Source organism: Anolis sagrei, chromosome 5 (assembly GCF_037176765.1).
Source record: "Anolis sagrei isolate rAnoSag1 chromosome 5, rAnoSag1.mat, whole genome shotgun sequence".
Classification (NCBI taxonomy): domain Eukaryota; kingdom Metazoa; phylum Chordata; class Lepidosauria; order Squamata; family Dactyloidae; genus Anolis; species Anolis sagrei.
In genome coordinates this window covers 109,389,355-109,411,910 of record NC_090025.1, presented here as the reverse complement: position 1 = coordinate 109,411,910, position 22,556 = coordinate 109,389,355, and the positions used below count along the sequence as shown (strand labels likewise).

The 22,556-nt window shown below is 40.2% G+C and overlaps 1 protein-coding gene across 4 annotated transcripts in view; it reads left to right on the top strand.

Moving 5' to 3' along the window:
* The window catches only part of FAM184B (family with sequence similarity 184 member B), a 79,218-nt gene that overhangs the window by 29,894 nt on the left and 26,768 nt on the right, over positions 1-22,556 (top strand). For all 4 annotated transcript variants that reach the window (XM_060777919.2, XM_060777918.2, XM_060777917.2 and 1 more), the window contains exons 6-9: positions 4,004-4,114; positions 6,298-6,399; positions 20,741-20,853; positions 21,009-21,138. In XM_060777919.2, the coding sequence (XP_060633902.2) occupies positions 4,004-4,114; positions 6,298-6,399; positions 20,741-20,853; positions 21,009-21,138 (456 nt within the window). The remainder of the gene's footprint in view (positions 1-4,003; positions 4,115-6,297; positions 6,400-20,740; positions 20,854-21,008; positions 21,139-22,556) is intronic.

Here is a 22,556-nt window from a genome sequence, read left to right as displayed (position 1 = left end):
ACACAGGATTGAATAACATTCCATTTTACAAAAGAGTCTGTACACGTACAACATAGTTCTTTCTACATATGCAGCATAGTGCCATCCTGAAGTCTTCTTTAGTGAGATTCTTAATAGCAGTAGTTAAGGCTGGAACAGGACTCAAGTTACTTTATACCAGTGTGTGTACCTGTTTGCCAATGCACGGAGAATTTATGAACTGTCACTTTAAATGGAGTCCTCCAATGTCTCTACTGAACAATGCATAAAGGTGTGTTCCCTCTCAAGGAAAAGTGCAAGAGTGACTGTATTTAACAAGCCTTGAGGCATTGTTCAAGAATGAATGAGAACATACTTAGAAGAGACCCAGCAAGCATAATGACTGCCAATAAACTCCCCGAGGCAAGAGCATAGGATATGGGGAAGCAAGAATCCCAAAGAACACAGAAAGGAAGAGAACAAAAGAAAGGAAAAGCCCACACATTTCAATACTTTTATTTATATACTTTTATTATGGTTAGCTGACGACTATCACATAACATATATTGGTGTATACATCCAGGAAATAAAATATTAGTAGCCAGAATTTTTTGGCACCCCGACAAAAATGAAAAAGTTGTACAAAAATTCTATTGAAGAGAATGGAGCTCTACCATATCTATATCTTAACAAATGGTGGCGGATTTCCACTAACTTGCAACAGTGAGCAAGATCGTCCCATAACAATAGATTTTAAAAACTGCAGTCTAATAATATGCTTTTACCAGAGGCATCGTTTGGATGCTGAAAAACCAAAACAGGCCCCACATTTTGGACCTGTCTGGATGGGCCCATAGATTTCCCTGGTTTATTCCATATTAAACACCTTATTAGATCTGGATCTCTATGAAAGATCTGAGTCTATTGCTGGCTTTAGCCTATAAAGCTTTAAATTATTACAGCCCAGCATACTTGTCTGAACATATCTCCCTCTATGACCCACCTCAAAGGTTGAGATCATCAGGGGAAGCCCTGCTCTCGATCCTTCCATCTGCACAAGTGCAATTGACTGGGTTGAGAGACAGGGCCTTCTTGGTGGTGCCCCCCTCCCCCCGCTGTGGAATTTACTCCCTAATGAAATCAGGTCTCTTCTATCCTTTAGGAAGATACTTAAATCATGCTTATGGGACCAGACATTTGAGCAGCAGACGCAGCAATAATAATTGGAAATGGCTTATGTGATTGACAATGGACAGACCTCAGATTATGACTCTGGATTTGGATTTGTCTTATTTAAACAGATATTTTAATTCTACTGTCTTAACTAATGTTTAGGTGTGATTTTATTAGTGCTATTGTTGGCATCTAATGGGTGCCAGTTGTGACCACCCTAAATCCCTCCTCGGGGGTGAGAAGGATGGGATATACATGTCTGAAATAAATGAGGTGCTGAGCCTGTAGGGACTGGCTCTTGGGACATGTCACACATTTCCTGGGGGTCAGTCTCCATAGATATCCCACACCTTTGGGGTCATCCCCTCCCAGCCCCTGATTAAGCTCCTAAACTTACTGAAAAGGTCTTTGGCCACCATGGAATTTCTCGCATCCTCCTGGCGTGAGAAAATGATACATGAGAAGACTGGGGTGGGGGGTGGAGTGACCCTTTCAGTAAGTTTTAAGGGCTAAATAGGGGACAGTCAAGATACCATGCAGCCACCTCAGGAGGGAAGTCTCGGGGTTGTGAGAGGAGATGGGGACTAGAAGATGTGCTGAAGGGGGTTACTTTAACTCAGTGGTTCTCAACCTGTGGGTCCCCAGATGTTTTGGCCTTCAACTCCCAGAAATCCTAACAGCTGGTAAAGTGGCTGGGATTTATGGGAGTTGTAGGCCAAAACACCTGGGGACCCACAGGTTGAGAACTACTTCTTTAACCCGTTTTGGCACAGGTCTTAATTATGTATGGAAGGGCCTTTTGTATACCCAATTTTAGTAGTATTTTGTGTATGAGAGTTGTCTAATGTTATCCAGAAATAAAAAGAGTCTTCTTTTTGTTGCAGAGTTTTGCATTAAAATAAAACACCCACCTTCTTTACATTTTAAAATGTCACTTTCTTCAGCTTTCCTTACTGAGATTGAATCTAAATTTTCCCATTGTCAGATATTCCCTTAGTGGGTGTTATACTCACCCTTTTTATTGCTTCGGTGCAGTATTTAGATTCTTGCTTCATTGCTCTGAATAATCTTAAATCACCCTGCTTTAAAATTTATAGGCCACTGCTGAGGACGAAGCCTTTGTAATTGGCATTTCCCCCCTCTCTCTCAAGATGGGGTGAATTGTATTCAGTCAGCAAATCAGTCGAAAAGAAGAACAAGTGTGCTAGTAAGCTCTAGATACAGATATCCGAAGGCAATTCATACAAGGTGAACATTCAGCTCTTTCTACCGCAAATGAGTGTACAAGTTCTATAGATTCCCAATGGACCGTGTGAGAAATATGCATTTAGCTCAGGATTCAAATGTTTAAATAAGTGCAGTTTTGCCTCCTAGCACTAGTAATTATACACACTAGTGCGCATTCCCCAAAATTTCTGTCAAATTTTTATTAAGTGTTGGTTAGGGACAATATGGATTTGAGGCCAGCACATCTAAGGAGCTTCAAGTTGGAGAAGCCTATATTAATATATCTAGGAGTCAGGGGATGAAGTAGGTCATCTTCATTGGGTCTTGTTCTGGTGGGTTTGTGGGTTTTTCACTTTGCCATTTTTAGGGGATCCCAGATTCCAATCACAGAAATTCTTATTGACTCTGGTATCAAAATGTGCCTCACACTGGGATTCCTTCCCATTTTAAATGTATAGTTCTCATTAGATCCCTTCTTTTCCAAAGGTATTCGGCAGAAGAGGTGCAACACTAGGGGCCCATTCACACTATGTAATTACAGTGCTGGGATTCCACTTTAACCATCATGGTTCCACCCAGGCCCCATCTACACTGTCATATTATCCAGTATCTCAATCTGGACTAAACAAACTGGACTGGACTAAAGCAACCTCTCCTTTTTAACTAAGCAATATTTCATTTGTTTATTCAAAGGTAAATCCTAACAATCAAGGAATCCTATAAAACATAAAAACAGGTATCTACTCTTTTAAAAATTATTTGTTGAAATGAGGGACCATATCTCCTCCTACCATTCCACATGAGCTCTGAGATCATCAGGAGAGGCTCTTCTCTCGGTATACTTGGTGGGAACAAGAGAAAGGGCCTTCTCGGTGGTGACCCTGCAGCTCTGGAATTCCCTTCCCATGGAAGTACGTTTGGCCCCCTCTTTGCTGGTCTTTCACACTCAGGTTAAAACTTTTCTGTGGAAGTAGGCCTTTCCCAACAACCCATAATAAGCAATGATTGGGCTATTGGTATTGCTAAGACACATCATTGAAGGCTATCTCGGACTGGCAATGTTTACATGGCCAAAGATGCAGAGCTTCGAGGATTCCTGGTATAATATTTTAAGGACAGCCTCAGTGGCCTGAGGCCGAGGGACCTTTAATGGTAAATGTCATTATTTATTAAGGTTGTTTTTATATGGTTTATGCAATCTGTTTTTGTTTACTTGTTTATTTGTTTGGGGTGATGATGCTGTGCTCTTGTATCATGACATTTCTGTTGCTTTAACCATTTGCTCACTGTTTTGAGTCCCACACATGGGAGAAAAGTGGGATAAAAATAAATAATAGTAATGATAGTAATAATAAAATTCACAAAAATGCAGCACCCCAGATATGCATTTGGTGGTAGATGGGATTTTTTAAAATGTATTTTTCATTATATATAACTGAGGTAGTTGAATTTTATTTCTACTTATGGAGAGGGAACTTTTTCTGATGTCAGACTTCAGAAATATGTGCCAGGCTTTATTCATGCCATTCAATTTAGTGTATATATGTATTTTTCATAGCTATATTAAAAAATTATCTCTATGCCTCTAGGTTATCGTTTTTGCTCAGTCACGTTACCTGACAACTGCTTAATTTGTCAATTTTAGGAGGTACAGATACAGTTAGAGGAATTAAAAAAGAAATATGAGAATGAGACAAGACAGCTGCAGAAGGAGAAAGAAACCATAAATGGAAAGCTTCAGGAGTGCTCCCTGGAGGTATGTGGGACATAAATCCATCCTTGAGAACAGGAAGCATTTTAATCTTCTTATCTGAAGGAATCTCGATATGCGACCTCCTGCAACTTTTCAAAGCAGTGTCACAGAACTATAGGTGAAATAGTATCGTGATGATTGTTTTACACACAAGTTTCTTAAACAAGCTCTATGGTTGATAGAATAATAGTGTCTGCTTGTATAAAGATAGTATGGCATATTACAGTCATCCCTCCGTATTCATGGGGGTAGGAATGCATACCTGCAAATGTGGGAGGGAGAACCTCGCAAATAATTTACACATATGCACATGCTCTGCGGATGGGTACACTGTTATGGTGTAGTAGACAAAGTGTGGATGCTGGAAAGGCAGTGGGTGTTCTTTCCAACATTTCAGTGTTATACTCGCAAAATATCAGTAGACTGGGCAATTCATCAGAATAAACCAGGCAAATAAAATATATCTTTTAAAGCATATCACCATGAAGAAGATATTTACTACCTCCAAGGTGCAGTCTTTGCATTATGTTTTAGAACTTTACGACTAGAAAGGTTTTTCTCCCACAGTTAAAATGATGAGATGTATAAAAATGCTTTCTCCCGTGAAGGTTGCAGAATATTCCTTTCAAATGGATTGCATTTGTGGTTCATCCTCCAGTACTCTCAAAGGAATTCAGTGTACAATTGAAATTCATGGACTGAGCTAAAATTTTCATTGTTTTCTGGTTGTGGCACTTAATCTTACCACAGATAGCAAATGCACCTGGGAGGAGATAAGAAGAAGAGAGTGTAAGGCATATAAATGGGCAAAAAGATAGAAAATAGAGGAGTGGAGGATTCCCCAATTGCTTATTAATTAAACACTAGCCAGGTAGTGCAGACACAAATAGAATCAGGTAGTTTCGAAAGGAAAGGAAACAAGTAGGTGTTTCACTTTATGAGACAGAGCATTGTGTACAGATCTGTAGTATCTACATTTCAGTACTATTTAAAGTATCTTGTTGCAGGACAGTCTTGCTCAAAATGGGCTCACATCCAGCACTTGGGGGGGGGGGGGGTGCAAGTGGAAGTGTGGTATCCAGTGTACAAAAGGGTACACTTTTCCAAAATTGTACCACAAAAACATCCTTTTGAGAGCTAGAAAATCCTCCAGAATAAGGCTGCAAATTATTGTTATTATTATTGTTGTTGTTATTATTATTATTTGAAACTCAACAAAATGAGTCCACAGCAGACAAGATCACTCTGCTGACTGTTGTATTGGATCACGTCGGACATTTCCCAAGTGTCTAGGACTGTGTGATGTATCAGCGAATAATGTGTGCAGATCCCAGTAAGCTGGCCTTCCGCAGCTGGCAGATGGTAATTTTGTCAGCGCCGATTGTTTTTAGTGCAGGACAAGGTCTTTAGGCACTGCACCCAATGTGCCAATCACCACTGGGACCAACTTTACTGGTTTGTGCCAGAGTCTTTGCAGTTGAATCTTTAAATCCTCATATCGTGTCATTATTATTATTATTATTATTATTATTATTATTATTATTATTATTACCCATCTCTCCTGGTGGCTCGAGGCGGGGTACAACATAGTCAGAAACATAAAATATGTACAATAAATTACATAGATAAAAATCCTGCACCAAACAGAGATGCAAAAGTGATATATAGTAGCAATAGAATGTAAATAAAACTTACGATTGAAATAACAAATAAGATAAGAAGGGAGTGAGTCCCAAACTCTTTTGAGCATTGGATTTCTATGTAGGGTGGTCTCGCACGGTACTCCCAAGGGGTAAAAGCTACCAACATAATTTTATCCCCAAATGTCCCAAAATGCCCTTATGGGCATTTATCCATATTTTGTGGGGGGCCTGAGCCATTTTAGGCCCAGAAAAGGACTTCTTTAAAAATAGGAAATAAATAGGCTCTAGACAGCATTTCGAGGTACTTCAGGGCAAAATTAATTTCTTCTGGGGGTACAGTTAGGGAGTACATCCTCTTAAATATCTTGGGATGGATACTGCAGATCTCAACCTCCTACAGCTGGATTTAATGGTAGGCCTGCTGACATTAACTAGACAACAAGGAATGTTTAGAATTATGTCAAACACGGAAATGTTTTATCAGTGCATAATAATTAGTGCACTGCAATCTTTGAAAAGGCTTGTTTCCTCTTGCTGATTTAGGCTTTAAGATTAGAGACTTTCATCAGACAAAACCGCGATATCCCCAAATGTGCAGAATTCCTTAAATCTCATGCCAGAAAATCCCGTGAGAGGCAACAGGAGGTAAGGAGTATTCATTATCTATTGTCAAATGAGCTGGATAAATGTTTCTGACTTGGTAATGTAACATAAACTGTTTCTCCATGAAAGTCTTTAATGATGCAGAATTTAAATTGAGATTGTACACATCAATTTGATATTGTTCTTGCTATGTGGGTAAGAGTGAATTGACATCATATACCAGAAAACTACACATTTAGAATACCAAGATGCCACCAGAATCCATACAACCTGACATTGTGGCAATTCAGAAAAACTGTCCAAAGAGCAACTAACAGGTTATTTCTCGCTAGTTATCTAGTCATGATTAATTAAAATCTATAAGGCAGGTTGATTGGGCCAGGCTTTAGCACAGCGGGTTAAACAGCCAGCTGCAGAAAATCTTGCTTGTTGAAAGGTCGACAGTTCAAGCCCGGGTTGAGGTGAGCTCCCAGCCATCAGCCCAGCTTCTGCTCACCTAGCAATTTGAAAACAGTGATGTGAATAGATAAATAGGCACCGCTTTGGCAGGTAGATAATAAAAGGTACCCATACAGACATGCCGACGATTCGATCGGGAGAGCGTCTGAAGACAACAAAGCTCCTCAGCATGGAAAATGGAGTGACAGCACACCCCTCCCCCCAACCCCATTGCCAGAGTCAAGCACAGCCTCCACATGCTGGAGATGAAAAAAGATGGGAAGCCTTTATCTCTGTTTATGTACTGCTTGTCTTTGTTAATTGTATAAGGGCACAGAATATTTCTGTATATGTGTACTTGGGGAGATAGGGACAAATATAAATAAAAAGTGTGTGTGTGTGTGTGTGTGTGTGTGTATAATATCCTTTACCTATACATGTACACACACACACACACACACACACACATATAGTATACTAGTCATCCCCTTCCACGCGTTGCTGTGATCCAGTCTGGTGATCTCGAAAATAAAGTAATGAGAAAGTGTTGGTTTCTAATATATGTAATTTCTTTATGCTTGTGGTTAAACAGTATTTCTTGCTGTTTCTTTGCCAGTGCTGATGTGGAGGTTGTCTGGTTTGCCTGTTCTGAAACATGCCACATATAATTGTCCTTCTTTATGAGTCCCTTTCAAATCTATGATACTATATCTGTGTGTGTGAATCATCTATCTATCTATCTATCTATCTATCTATCTATCTATCTATCTATCTATCTATATCTCTGGCTGGATGGCTCTTTCTCAGGAGGGCTTTTATTACCACCCTTAAGTATTTTCTGTTGGTTATGGAGGTTCTGTGTTGAAAGTTTGCCCCAATTCTGTCGTTGGTGGGATTCAGAATGCTCTTTGATTGTAGGTTAACTATAAATCCCAGTAACTACAATTCCCAAATGTCAAGGTATATTTTCCCCAAACTCCATCTCTGTTCATATTTGGGCATATCGAGTATTTGTGTCAAGTTTGGTCCAGATCCATCATTGTTTGAGTCCACACTGCTCTCTGGATGTAGGTGAACTACAACTCCAAAACTCAGTGTTATTGCCCACTAAACCCTTCTAGTGTTTTCTGTTGATTATGGGAGTCCTGTGTGCCAAGTTTGGTTCAATTCCATCGTTGGTGGAGTTCAGAATGCTCTTTGATTGTAGGTCAACTATAAATCCCAGCAACTACAAATCCCAAATGACAAGATCAATTTTTGAGTGATGTTCACTCCTTGTGTTGTGAGACGTTTTGTTGCCAAATTTGGTGTGATTTCGTTCATTGGTTCTTTTGTTTTTAAGGTACTAATTACGCACAGAGCATTTTTATATATATAGATATTGATTAGACATATAATAAAATTGCTAGAAAATCTGTTCTGAAAAAATAGAGGAGATGTGTACAAGTATAGACTTCAATGGTTTCACTTCTTTCACTTTGCAGCACTGCACTGTTTATACTGTGGTTGACTTCAGTGCATTTTATTGCATGATCCACAATTTCTTGTGAGTTTTGTTAACACATGGGTTTTTTTGCTGGATGCATGTTGGAGGTCACATTGGGGTCTACATATTGTAGGCACCCCAATCTTGAGCTAGTTTACAGACAGATTATAATGCTTGTGTGGATTGGGCCTGAGTGTTAAACAATTTGGCTGTATAATTTCAGGCTACAGCAGATTGTCAGTTTTCCCTTTGTCTAGAACAACTTCTATCTATATATATAAAAAGGGAAACCCCAACGAAAACTCACCAAATTTGCCGTGCACATACCTCAACCCACAAGGTATGCACAACACTCATCAAAATTCCAAACAACATTTCAACAAACTCACAATTACAAAAACCACCTGAGCAAGCGCAGTGCCCAGGGGAGGAAGTACACACGCAATGCACTCTGGGAACTGTAGTTCTAGAATGCGGCCTACCCGCTGACGCTGAAGCCCTGGCCTGGGAGTTGGAGCTCGGCCGGCTGTGCTCACTGGGGGCCAGGATGCTGCGCAATCTGCGGAGGCTGCCCGGGAGGCCCCCGCTGCACGCCTTCCTGGCCCGGCCGGGAGAGGCTGCGGCCCGGCTCTGCCGAAGACAGCCCATCAGCCACCTCAACGCCCGGCCCAGGCCACCCCCGCACACCGCCGTCTCGCTCCGCCATCGGTGAGGAAGGGGAAGGAGGGAAGGAAACAGGAGAGGGAAGGAAGGACAGAAATGAGGGGAAGGGGTGTAAGTAGCAAGGAAGGAAGGAAAGAAAGAAAGAAGGAAAGAAAGAAAGCAGAAAAGTGGGAAGGGGATGGGAAGGTGAAGAAAGGAAGGAAAAGTGGACAAGGTATATGAAACAAGAAAGGAAGAAAAGAAAGAAGAAAGGGAGAGAAGGAGGATGGGAAAGAAGGGAGAAAGGAAGGAAGAAGAAAGGAGGGAAGAGAAGGTGTATGAAGGAAGTAAGGAAGGAGAAGTTGAGAAGGTATATGAAAGAAGAAAGGAAGGAAAGAAAGAAGAAAGGGAGAGAAGGAGGATGGGAAAGAACGGAGAAAGGAAGGAAAGGAAGGAAGGGAGGGAGGGAGGGAGGGAAGGTGTATGAAGGAAGGAAGGAGAAGTTGAGAAGGTATATGAAAGAAGAAATGTAGGAAAGAAAGAATACAGAGAGAGAAGGAGGATGAGAAAGAAGGGAGAAAGGAAGACAGGAGGAAAGGAAAGAAAGATAGAAAAAAAGAAATGGAAGGGGAAGGGAAGGTGTCAAAAGGAAGGAAGGAAGGAAGGAAGGAAGGAAGGAAGGAAGGAGAATTTGGGAAGGGGAAGAGAGGGGGGAAAGCGATGGAAGAAGAGAAAGGGAGGGAAGAAAAGAAAGAAAGAAAAGGAAGTCTGGAAGTCAAGAGCAAAAGAAGGAAGGAAAGAGATAGAGAGGGAAGAAAGGAGAGAAAGAGGAAGGAAAAAACGGGAGGAGGAAGGAAAGAGGAAGAGGAGGAAGGAGGAGAGAAGGAAAGAAAAAAGGAAGGGAGGAAAGACGGAGCAAAGGAAGAAGAGAAAGGAGAGAAAGAGGGAGGAAAGGAAAGAAATAAAGAGAAGGAAGGATGGGAGCAAAAAGCTAAGGAAGGAAGTAAACAGGTAGAGAAGGAAGAAAGGAAAGAAGAAAAGGAAATGAAGGAAGGACTGAAAGAAGGAGAGAAAGAGGGAGAGAAGGTTGGCCACAGCAACGCAAGGCGGGTAAAGCTAGTAACTTATAAACTCAGGTAGGACAGCACTTTAAAAATATTCAAGCATGGAATCATCCAAGTGGTTTATAGCTAAAACCACCTAGCTAATGTATTCATTTATTGATTTGGTTTATATCCTGCTTTCTCTCAAATGGGACTCCATGTAGTTCAGAAGTATACCTGTTATCTGTGTAGTAACTGTATGAGTCATTCATTTTTTTTTCCTTGATAGAACAAGTGTAATGAATAGGGATTTGTCTTTGGGAGAAAAAAAAAATAGTTTGCACTCTTATTTTCATTTTCTCTGAGAAGTCATTTTTCCTTGGTGCCTGTCTAGGGCAAGGCACCAGTCAGTTATGACTGGGAATAGCACTAGCAAAAAAAGGATTCTTAATTTGTAATAATATTCCCAGCAAAGACACCACCAAGGAATTTATAAGATAGGTTGCATTTTGCTACCCAGCTGAGAGCAGTGAAATTGAGTAGGCTTTACTTTCTGCTTCAGAGATTAAGCAGTGTACTGTCACTAATATAGTTCTAACTTGGGCACAAATTTAAACTAAAAATAACTTCCTGAGCCACACAGGACACTAGTATCAGGAACAGGACATAGTATAAGTAACATATGTACATGTACACTTTTTGCTATCCATGTCAATATTTGACTGGGCAACATTTCACTAGAGGCACAGTTAATCTAAAACGTTCCTAAAGAGGATGCCTCATTCTAGTAAATTAAAGAAAATTAATACATGAAAGAAAAGGAAACTCACAGACCCTCTCCCCGCCATTGTCTACTTTTACTTGCAAATAAAGGTAATGTTTACACAAGTTTGTGGTGATGCAGTTGGAAGATCATGGCAGGAGGATGTTCTTCTGATTAGCATATATATTTCTTCTGACTCAACTTTCAAGATCATTCTACTATACAAAACTAATGAAAAAGAGCAGGAAAAATACTGAGTATACGTGGTTCAGATTCACAACTGGAAAAGAAACACTGTACATAGTAAAGTATTAGTATAGAAATTTTAGTAAAAAAAATTGACCTCAGAAACTTGGGTTGACTTATCCATGGATTAATATAAGTACTTTAAATTAATTCTTATCAAACAATCAGCAGAGTGGCAAAAGGTAAAAGCTTAGTCCATCCAAGGAAAACCTAAAAGAAGCACAATCATTATTGTTTAAAGGGAATACACAGAATAATAACCAACTGATAGAGAGTGAGAAGTATATGTGGTTTCTGTTCTAGTATATGTTTAGTTGCAGTATACCTTATGTCGTTGTGTAGTTTTGGCAGTTGTAGATTTCTAAAATGATTTTGTGTGTGTTTTATTTTATCTTGAATAAAAAAATATGTTTAAAAGAAGAAGAAACACCAATCCTCCCACTCTTTCTTCAGCATCACTCCTTTTGGCCTTTTTGAATGCCTGGGTGACAAAAGTGGTGATGACTCTTTGGCATTCCCTTTCAAAAGGAGAGCCAAGAGAGTACAGGGCATTGATGCTTCTTTTAGTTTCTCCAGGATCGAACCTTCACTCATCCAATGTTCTGTATTATCCAACGCAATCTCTCTCCCACCTGGATTCACAGCTGTTTCGATAACATTGCAATGTTTTGGTACTAAATTTGTAAATACAGTAATTATTACATAATGTTACCATGTTTTGAACTGCTTCTTCTGTCAATTTGTTGTAAAACATGACGGTTTTGGATGCTTAATTTGTAAAATCATAAAGTAATTTGACGTTTAATAGGCTTTTCCTTAATCCCTCCTTATTATCCAACATTTTGACTTATCCAACATTCTGCTGGGCTGTTTATGTTGGGTAAGTGAGGCTCTACTGTATAAAAAGGAACAATTTCCTTCTCTGAGTAGAGTGGTAAAATGCTTTTTTAAAAAAATGGAAAAGGATGAGAGACAGTGAAGGCTGCCTCCTGAGACAGTGCTGACACTTTTCACTTTTAACAAAATGACCCACTGTTTATCCACAAGTCATATCAAAATCCATAATTTTGGCCCCCAAACCTGCTTTTAACTTATAGATGAATAGGCTTGGGTGATCAAGAAAAAAAATGGTTCTAAACTCGTTTCGTATATAAGGGGTGCTGGTGTTTCGATTTTGAAATGATTTCTGAAATTTTCTTGAAAAAAAGATCGGAAATAGCAGAAATCTGAATTGCTTCAATTGCTTCGTTAATGGAAGGTACCCCTCCCTCCAGAACCATTAAATTTGACAAAGACAGAAAGCCTAAACAGTTTTAAAATCTCGCAGTTTTTTCTGAACAAAAATGTGTTGTTGGTTTGAAAAGCATTTTCAATATGACAAAACCCTGGGTGGTGGCGAACGGCAATGGATTGCAGAGCCGCCGATGCAAAGAGGGGCGTGGCCTGCAGGAAGATCTGTTCTTAGCCATGCCCACCTCGTTCCTCTTTGCATCGGTGGCTTCCCTTCAGGCAGAGCTGTTCTTACACACGCCCACCTCATCCCTCTTTGCATCGGTGGCTTTGCACGCCCAGCAATGCAAAGAGGGACGAGGTAGGTATGGCAAAGAACAGCTCTTCCTGAAGGCCACTCCCCACCTCGTCCCTCTTTGTATCGCCAGGTGTGCAAAGCCACATCTGAAAATAATTCCGAACAATGGGGAAGTTGTTTCAGTTCGGAATTGCTTCTCCCACTATTCCTGCATGGCTCGAAATTGGATCAAAAGGTAATTTAATCCGAATTAATTACGATTTTAGAAGCTTACGAACAAAATTACCCAAGCCTAATGAATATATATGATAACTGTGTCAATGGCAGTTACTGATCATAGTACTGAACTTTTTGCAAATGTGTTGTTAACATTGTTTTAAGTATCTAGAACAGTGTTTCTCAACCTGGGGGTTGGGACCCCTGAGGGAGTCACAAGGGGGTGTCAGAGGGGTCACCAAAAGCCATTAAAAAACACAGTATTTTTTGTTATGACTGAGAATAGCACTAGAGAAAAAAGGATTCTTAAATTGTATTAATATTTACAACTAGGAGGCCGCCAAGGAATGTATAAGATAGGTTGCATTTTGTTACCTGGAGGCCTTCAGCCTTAGGTTCTCGAAAGATGTGTCTGGCCTTGTGTATTGCTTAACTTCATGAGGTGTGAGATGGGGATGTGCAGCTCTGATTCAAACAGCAAAATGGGACCGGCCTTCTTTGATGGATTACTTAATTTACACCCTGCTTTTCTCCCATTATGGAATCTAAGCTGGTACACAGCAAATTGCATGTCTAGGGGAAAGCTAAAGGTCACAGTGACTTGATCATTAATTACTGTTTCAGCAAAAATAGTGGTCAGAGAAAAACAGTACTGAGTATTTGTTTTGAGAGATAAAACTTTTTGTTTAACCAGTGGGGATGGTAGGTCAGAGAACAGGGTCACAAAAAGGAATGCAAGGGCAACTTCATGTAGTTTGTAGCTCCTCTTTCTAGTTATGAATGATGCCCCATCCCTCCAAACAGTAGGAGCCCTACTGCACTTAACATTGCGTCACTGTGAAGATGCAAAACGTGAAGCAGTCACAACTTCAATATAACTTAGCCCTCTTTGCAAAATAATTTCCTCTGCTATACTGCTTTCCTGGCCAAGTGTTACTGTTATCTATTTCAGCAGAATAGAACAGACATTCACAAGACATGTTCTTTAAAAGCTTTCTGAACTACTTCCTCAAAGTTGTAAACATTATATGCATTTGCACAATTATCATAATCTTTGACAAGCACACTACAGCATACATTTTGTCAACCATGCCTTTTTACAAGCCTGTGTGAATTAGATTGGCCTTATTCAGTCCCAGAGCAAAATGCCACTGTCTATTTCAGGGGTCCTCAAACTTTTTAAACAGAGGGCCAGATCACAGTCCCTCAAACTGTTGGAGGGCCGGATTATAATTTGAAAATAACATGAATGAATTCCTATGCATGCTGCGCATATCTTATTTGTAGTGCAAAAAAACACTTAAAAACAATACAATAATTAAAATGAAGAACAATTTTAATAAATATAAACTTATTAGTATTTCAATGGGAAGTGTGGGCCTGCTTTCAACTGATAAGATAGGATTGTTGTTGTTGTTGTTGTTGTTGTTGTGTGCTTTCAAGTCATTTCAGACTTAGGTTGACCCTCAGCGAGGGCCAGGTAAATGACCTTGGAGGACTATATCCGTCTCCTGGACCTTACTTTGAGGACCCCTGGTCTATTGGAGCAGAAGTCCTAGAAGCCCAGCAGAAAGATAAAGACCTGTGGGGCAGGAGCAAAGAACCTTGAATTGCTTCATGATAGCCACTCTCAGCCTTTTCCTCCCAACCAAATTAGCCATGAAAGCAATTGGGGGCAGGGGAATGGTGTCATGAAATTGCAATTCACTGGTAATCCATTGGTGGCCACCATCTACCTTTTGCCAGTCCCAAGAATATGTACAGACAGTCCTCAAGTTAAACAAGATAGGTTTTATAGCTTTGTTTTAAATTGAGTTTGTATGTAAGTTGGAACAGGTACATTTTAAAGTGTAATACAAGCTTTTGATCTCACAGGGAAGGATTGACACCCCTGTGGTGTTTGTTTTGCTGTCTGTGCCCCATTTGGAAGATTTCACCTCACTTTCTGTTCCTGTGAGAAGTGGATTTTGTAAAATTTGGCTTGTTGTGGAAACAAGGATTGGTGAGAAAGCTTCAATGGAGACACATTTTCCCCCTGATAAATGTTTCAGGAGTGAATTTACTTTCCTTTCGGTTGTGAATTTACTTTACTTTCACATCAGTTGTCTCATTCAAACAGGTTTGCAGATATCTTTCCTAAAGGTTAAAAAATCTATTTACCAAAGGCAAAAAAACAACAACAACAACGCAGAGTAGATATATTACAAGCTGCTATCTTTCCTTTAAATGGGTTTTAGCCTTACTGTCTGCCTTCACTCCAACCTTGTTTGATTTCTAAGTTAATCCACTCCAAGTTAATCTGATTTTGTCTTTTGATTCACACAGTGTTGAATCATTTGGTTTCTTCTCTGATGACTTCCTCACCTATAAGGCACAACTGGAGTCAAAATGCTCAGTTTTCTCCATAAATATTTGATTTGCTGGAACTGGGGGTTGGGTGCATTTTTATTCTATTTAGAGAAGTACAAAGGTATAATCCCTAGCATTTTGTTTTTTAATTTATTCTCTGCAACCTTTGCTCACTTTGGTATCAGAGTTCAGAAGAAGCCGCACTTCCCAGGGGATACATTAACATTAATGTGCATCAGACCTACAGGCAGAGATGAAAACCCTTCCCCACCTCTTCAAATTAATTTTGACGTGAAAAAGCAGACATCCTGCATAAAGAAAAGGGTGAAACTGTTGACTACCATATCCGTTTGCATGGCAAAATTATGCAGATTAATTTTTTAAATGCTGTGATAAAGTGGCTACAGTTTTTTTCCATGTCAGGAATGACTTGAGAAACTGCAGGTCATTTCTGATGTCAGAGAATTGGCCAACTGCAAGGACATTGCCTGGGGACACCCGGATTTTTTACCATGAGGCTTCTCTCATGTGGCCACATGGGAAGCTGGAGCTGACAGAGGGGAGCTCACCATGCTCCACAGATTTGAACCACCACCCTTTCGGTCAGCAGCCCTGCCAGCACAAGGGTTTAACCCATTGCACCACCAAGGGCTCCTAGTGCATACAGTGATGCATTGTGATATATGCCCCAAAATGGATTTTCCCCCCACAGAGAACTAGTAGCAACATAAATCTGAAAAAGTTATAGAATATGGTGATGTAAAAATACTATGAGACTTTAAGATTCAAACTGACAAACAGTTAGAAAATGATAGGTTGAACATAACTGTAGTTGAAAAAATAAAGCTTTAGTGCTACATGTGGCAATCTCAGGAGAAATAGCAGTGAAAGCAAAGGAAGGGAAGGAGATCATTATCACCACCATCACCATCCCATTAATTAAATAGTTCTGTACAAAAATCAAATAAATACCCTTGCCAAAAGTGTAACAAAAATGGAATGTAGGGAAACAAAGGGGCCAATAGAAAGATAAAGACCATAGAATCATAGAATCATAGAGCTGGAAGAGAATTTGTGGGCGATCCAGTCCAACCTCCAGCCAAGAAGCAGAAAATCGCATTCAAAGCACCACTGACAGATAGGCATCCAACCTCTGTTTAAAAGCTTCCAAAGAAGGAGCCTCAACCACACTCTGGGGCAGAGAGCTCTCATAGTCAGGAAATTCTTCCTAATGTTCAGATGGAATCTCCTTTCCTGTAGTTTGAAGCCATTGCTCTGCGTCCTGGTATCCAGGGCAGCGGAAAACAAGCTTGCTCCCTCCTCCCTATGACTTCCTCTCACATATTTATACATTTCTTTATTTACAGTATTTATATCCCGCCCTCCTCTCAGCCTTCTCTTCTTCAAGCTAAACATTCCCAACTCTTTAAGCTGCTCCTCATAGGGTTTGTTCTCCAGACCTTTGATCAATTTAGTCGCCCTCCTCTGGACACATTCCAGCTTGTCAACATTTCCCTTTAATTGTGTACTTGGTGAGCCCATCTGCCCAGGTGCCACTCCTATCTCCATTACCCAAATGTGAGAAATTGGATAGTTTGGAGGCACTGGTTTTTGATGGTTTGGCTGGGCAAAGGGATCAAGCAGGCTGTGGCAGTGATGCTAAGCTATGCAGGAGCCCAGGTGGATCTTGTTAAACTACAAAAACAATGCCCTGTTATCTGGACACTTTGGGGACTGGGATGCCACTGGGACAGTGTTGAATGAAGTGAATAATTCTGCTGTTGCATTGCTGCAGCCATTCCTTAAGGTAATCAAGGAGTCCTTTCACAGGTCTTCCAGTGCCAGCCTTCAGACATGCTGAAGTTTCCCAGGTTGTTGCAGAGCAGCTTATTGCCCGAGGAGCACCTAATATCATCACAAATATTTCAAGACAAGTTTCCCATCAAGCCCTAATTGATCATACCATTTACTGTTCAACCAAGAGTGCCTTTGACATCCTGGCAAATTAATGGCTCTGAAACTGAGTCCTTGTGAGATCTAGGTAAATAACATGAGCTGGACTGATACCACACACACACAAAAATGAACCAATGATTAGCTGCAACACCATCACTCTCTTACCTGCACCTTATCTTTTATCTTATCTTTTATTTTTTAAAATCTTACATAAAGTCTTGTTCTGCCCAGGTTGGACAAGCTAAATAGGCCTTCTCCTTCCAGGTAGTCTTGGGTCCTTGACCCATTTCAAACTCTCTTCAGGTTACAGAGTTGAGACTGCTATGGTCACCTTAGTGAATGATATCTGTCTTGACACTGACAAGGAGTGTGTATCCCTGTTAGTGCTTTTAGACCTCTCAATACTATCAAACCATGTTATCTTTCTGGAACACTTGGAGGGGCTGGGAAGCAGAGGGGCTGTGTTGCAGTGGTTCAGTTCCTACCTTGCAGACAGCTTCCAGATGTGATGATTGGGGATAGCTACTCCTCAAGCTGTTATATGGCATCCCACAAGGTGCCATTCTATCCCCAATGCTTTTTAACATTTACATGAAACCACTGGGAGAGATCATCTGGAGGCATGGGCAGGATACATCAATATGCCGATGACACTCAAAGATATTTCTCCATGCTTTTAAAAACAACTAAGGATAGTATGTCTCCTCTAAATGAACGCCTGGAGATAATGGGCTGGATAAAGAAATTATTATTATTATTATTATTATTATTATTATTATTATTATTATCACCACCACTATCAGTAGTAGTAGTAGTAATAGTATTCCCATTTTCAGGAGAATTGCTGGTCAAATAAAACCAGTTCAGAAGCAATACAGGCAAGCGGTACCTCAAAAGCAAAGGGAATTACAAATGGCTCAGAAACTGTTCAGAACTGATAATTAAGTTCAAGATAGTGTCTTGAAAGCTGAAGAGAACTGACTTGGATTATATAGAAGGAAAGCTGAATGAAGTTTCCTTAGATGGGCTAAATAACTTTCCAGAGTTTGGATTTGCTTGACTGAGAGCCTATATAGCGAGAGGTTGTTTTACTGTTGGATTGGGGCTCAGGGAGACTAGGGAGGAAACCCCCATTCAGACATGGAAACCCATTCTTTCACATTCTTTCAGGTTCAGAGAAAAGCAATATTAAATCTCCGAACACATCTTGCCAAGAAAGCCCTATGAGAATGTCCCTAGTCAACTTGAAGGCATAGAGCAACAAAACAAGCAGCTTTCAAGGTTGTAAAATTACTCTCATGGGCTTATGAGCATGGGCACAATCATAAAAATATATGTCACCACATAAATGGACACAGAACCTATTTTCAACCATGCAATTGTATCTTGGATGGATAGTTTTGGCTCAGTGCTATTTAATACATCCATATTAGATTACCATACTTCTGCTTTTAGTTTTGTATATATGATTTATGATCCTGTCCCCACGTGCATTGACTGTGTCCTTAAGCTGTGCCATTTCTGAGTGTCTGGATATGAATCCATCTAAATTAAGAAAACTGTTTAACAGTGTGTCTCTCCATGTGAGACTAGCAAGGAAAATGAGTCAAATGGATGTAGTCATTTGTATCCTGGTCCTAAAGGTCAAATAGGTTCAAGGAAGACCAAGAGAATTAAGTTTGAAAAAGGAACACAAAGCTACTAGATCTTGTCAAGAACTTGACTATGTTCTCATCCACACCAATCTGACTGAAATTAGCCCAGTAAAGAATACTTACTGTACTTTATATCCTGCCTTCTCAAAAATGGGGTGCAAGGCAGTTGTGACAAGAGACGAAGCAAAAAGTTATTCATCTTGTATTGTTGAAGGCTTCCATGGCCAGAATCACTGGGTTGCTGTGAGTTTTTGGGCTGTATGGCCATGTTCCAGCAGCATTCTCTCCTGATGCTTTGTTTGCCTCTGTGGCTGGCACCTTGAGAGGTTCTGTTGGCAGTGAGGCAAGTGGAGTGTATATATATCTGTGGAATATCCAGGGTGGGAGGAAGAACCCTTGTCTGTTGGAGTTAGCAAGCTTGAATTAGCATTTGAGTAGCCATGGAGTTTGCAAAGTCAATCAGTACATAGAGGTAGCCTGGCCTTTGTTGCCTGGAAGCATCCTCTGTTTGGGAGGTGTTAACTGGCCCTTGATTTTATGTTGAGCAAAGGATAAGAGGGATCCTCAAACCACTGCAGAAATCTACCATATACCGTGCAGCTGTGGACAAGTCTACATAGAGCCCAAACACCAATCAAAGAATACAAAAGGCACTGCAGACTAATTCAACCAGATTATTCAGCTGTAGCTGAATGATGAACCATCCTGGGCACAGAATATTATTTGCAAACACAGAAATTCTGGACCACTCTGACATTGTTAGACTACACAGAGAAACCATCGAAATCCCCAAGTGCATGGACAATTTCAGTAGAATGAAGGAAACCCTGAAAATGAACACAATCTAGTTATGAGTATTTAAAAAGAAACACATGAATCAAGACACTAAATAATGAACAGCACTCAGAAACAGGAGAGCACCAGACAACAAAAAACCAAAGGCCAGTTAACACCTCCCAAACAGAGGATGCCTCCAGACAACAAAGGCCAGACTACTCTATGCAGATACCCTCACTGATTGACTTTGCAAACTCCATGGCTACTCAAATGCTAATTCTTTAAACAGAAAAGGGTTCTTCCTCCCACCCTGGATATTCCAGATACACTCCACTTGCTTCACTGCCAACAGAACCTCCGAAGATGCCAGCCACAGATGCAGGCATAATGTTCTGCTGGAAAATGACCATGCAGCCCGAAAAACTCACAGCAACCCAGTTCTTTATCTTATTAACTGGAAAAATAGAAGGTAGGGGAAGTTTGGAAAGTTAATTTTACCATTAAAGGAAAGTAATTCATCACCAGATCCAGTGTGTGTAGTGGTTTGAGTGCTGGATTCGTATTCTGGGAGATCAGGGCTCAGATCCTCCCTTGGCCATGGAAACCTATTGGGTGATCTTGGGCAAAACATCCCTGATGGAGCCATAACAAAACCTTTCTGAACAAATCTTGGCAACAAAACCTGTGTTGGGGTTGCTTTAAGCTCTCATCAGTCAGAAATGATTTGAAGGGACACAACAACAACAACAACAACAACAACAAAATAACAATGCACATCACTGTTATGTACTGCAGCAATTTTTAAACTGTTGTTATTGTTACTAAGGACAGTGTTATCAGGGGTACTGGCATAATGAATAACAATGATATTTTCATGATATTTTAAAATGTTCAATAGAACATCAATCAAGCTTAAAAAGTTTCATTCCAGTCACCCCTGATTGCCTTAAAATACCCTTATAGTATTACTTGATTGTTGTTGCTACTACACATGAATCCAGATGCTCCGTGCTGCATTGATTTTGATATGTTGTGTTGTTAACGTTCTTGTTATCCAGACACAGGAATTCATTGCAAGTAACAAGATTATGGCTATCTCATTATTTTCAGCTATGGGGACTTTCTGCTCCTAATGACTCACTAAAAAGAGTGGGTTGGAAAGCAGTGGCAAGGGAGGGACATGCGATTGTTCTCAATTTTTATTATGTTTAATGTAGAAGAGACTGTGTACAAACTACAACAGCTCCTTAATAATAAGGATTTATCTTTGCATTTCTCCTTTAGTTGCAGGAGGCATTTGCACAACAAAAAGATGCGTCTAAGCATCAGAAAGAGAGAGCAAAAGGCAGAGAAAACCCTTCAACTCCAACCAGTAACAGAAATGAAGAGAAACAAAGGTATTGGGGTGGGGAGGGAGTCACAGCAGTGCTAAGCTTTTGCCAAGAGCAATAACCTTCATAATAAGGTAGCCTTGTGCTTGACATGTCTGGGAAGTATTCCATTGAAATATGTTAATATTCTTTCTTAACAAGATAAATGCTGTTTTTTCAAGGTTGGACTCTGGAGGGGCGCCAAAAAGAGAAGACAGGCAGACACTTACAAGCTTCCAGAAAGAGAAAAGCAAGGAAATGCAAGCTTTGCAAGAGGAATGGTACTACCAAAAGGCAGAATTGCAAACTCAAGTACAGTGGCAAATTCTGTATTGATATTTTGTAACAAATGCATTCCTTTAAATAACAAGCCAGTTACATATGTACAGCTCAACATTGTGAACATCAAATATGTACATAAACATAATGACCAACTTACTTAGCTGTGGGATGCAAGGTCCTTCTCCCACGACCATGACATCATTCTGCACATGTGGTGGCACAGTGGGTTAAATCCTTGTGCTGGCAGGACTGAAGACCGACAGGTCAGAAGTTTGAATCCAGTGAGAGCATGGATGAGCTCCCTCTGTCAGCTGCGGGGACATGAGAGAAGCCTCCCACAAGGATGTTAAAACATCAAAAAACATCTGGGCGTCCCCTGGGCAACGTCCTTTCAGACAGCCAATTATTTCACACCAGAAGCAACTTGCAGTTTCTCAACACACACAAAAATTGTGCACATGCACTGTTCATGTGTGCACATGCACTGTCCAGTTTTCGCGACCACTGCAGAACTATAGCACTCATCATCCCCAGCCATTGTGGTCAAGAGTTCCATAAAACCTGGGAAATCTAGAGTGGGAAAAGCTAAAGAGAAACCCATACAGGCAGTCACCAAGTTATGAACAAGATAGGTTCTGTAGGCTTGTTCTTAAGTTGAATGTGTATGTAAGTCAGAACAGGTATATATTGCAAGTGTGACTCCAGCCGTGTGTGTGTATGTGTGTGTGTATGAGAGAATGATTTGGATAGAATGGAGAAAGGTTAACACCTGTGTGGCATATGTTTTGTTATTTGTGCCCCTGTTCAGAACATCTCACCTCACTTTCTGTCTCTGTGACAATTGAATTTTGAAAAATGTGGCTTGTTCTGGAAACAAGGATTGGTGTGAAAGTATCAGTTTAGACAGCTTTTCCCCATGATAACTCTTTCTGGAGTGAATTTTTCTTTGGAGGGGTGGATTCCTCTCACTTTTTCTTGTCTCATCCCCGTTCTTAACCATGAATCATTTGTAACTTGAGGACTGCCTGCATTGGCTTCTCAGCTCAGAATAATATGTCATGTGTGCTTACCTCTAAGGGTAAAGATAGACAACACTTTCTTGAATGGGAGTTTGAACACAAACCTTGCCAGCACTGTCTTAGAAGTCAGCAAAGCATCCCTTGTTTTTAAAAACTGAACACATAGCCATTCATCAGGATAGAATAGTTGGCTTGGCTTTTTCTTTCAAAAGGTTTTTTTTTGGGGGGGGGGGGAATAGTAAAAATCAGATATTTCATTCATTTAAAAAATATTTAGATTTATTTATTTATTTATTTATTTATTTATTTATTTAGCAGTTTTGTATACCGGTCTTCTCACCTCCATCGAGTTTCCAACAACAATATTACAACAATCATTAAAAACATCGTATTCCAGTTTACACTAAGACATTAAAAATAAATACAGTC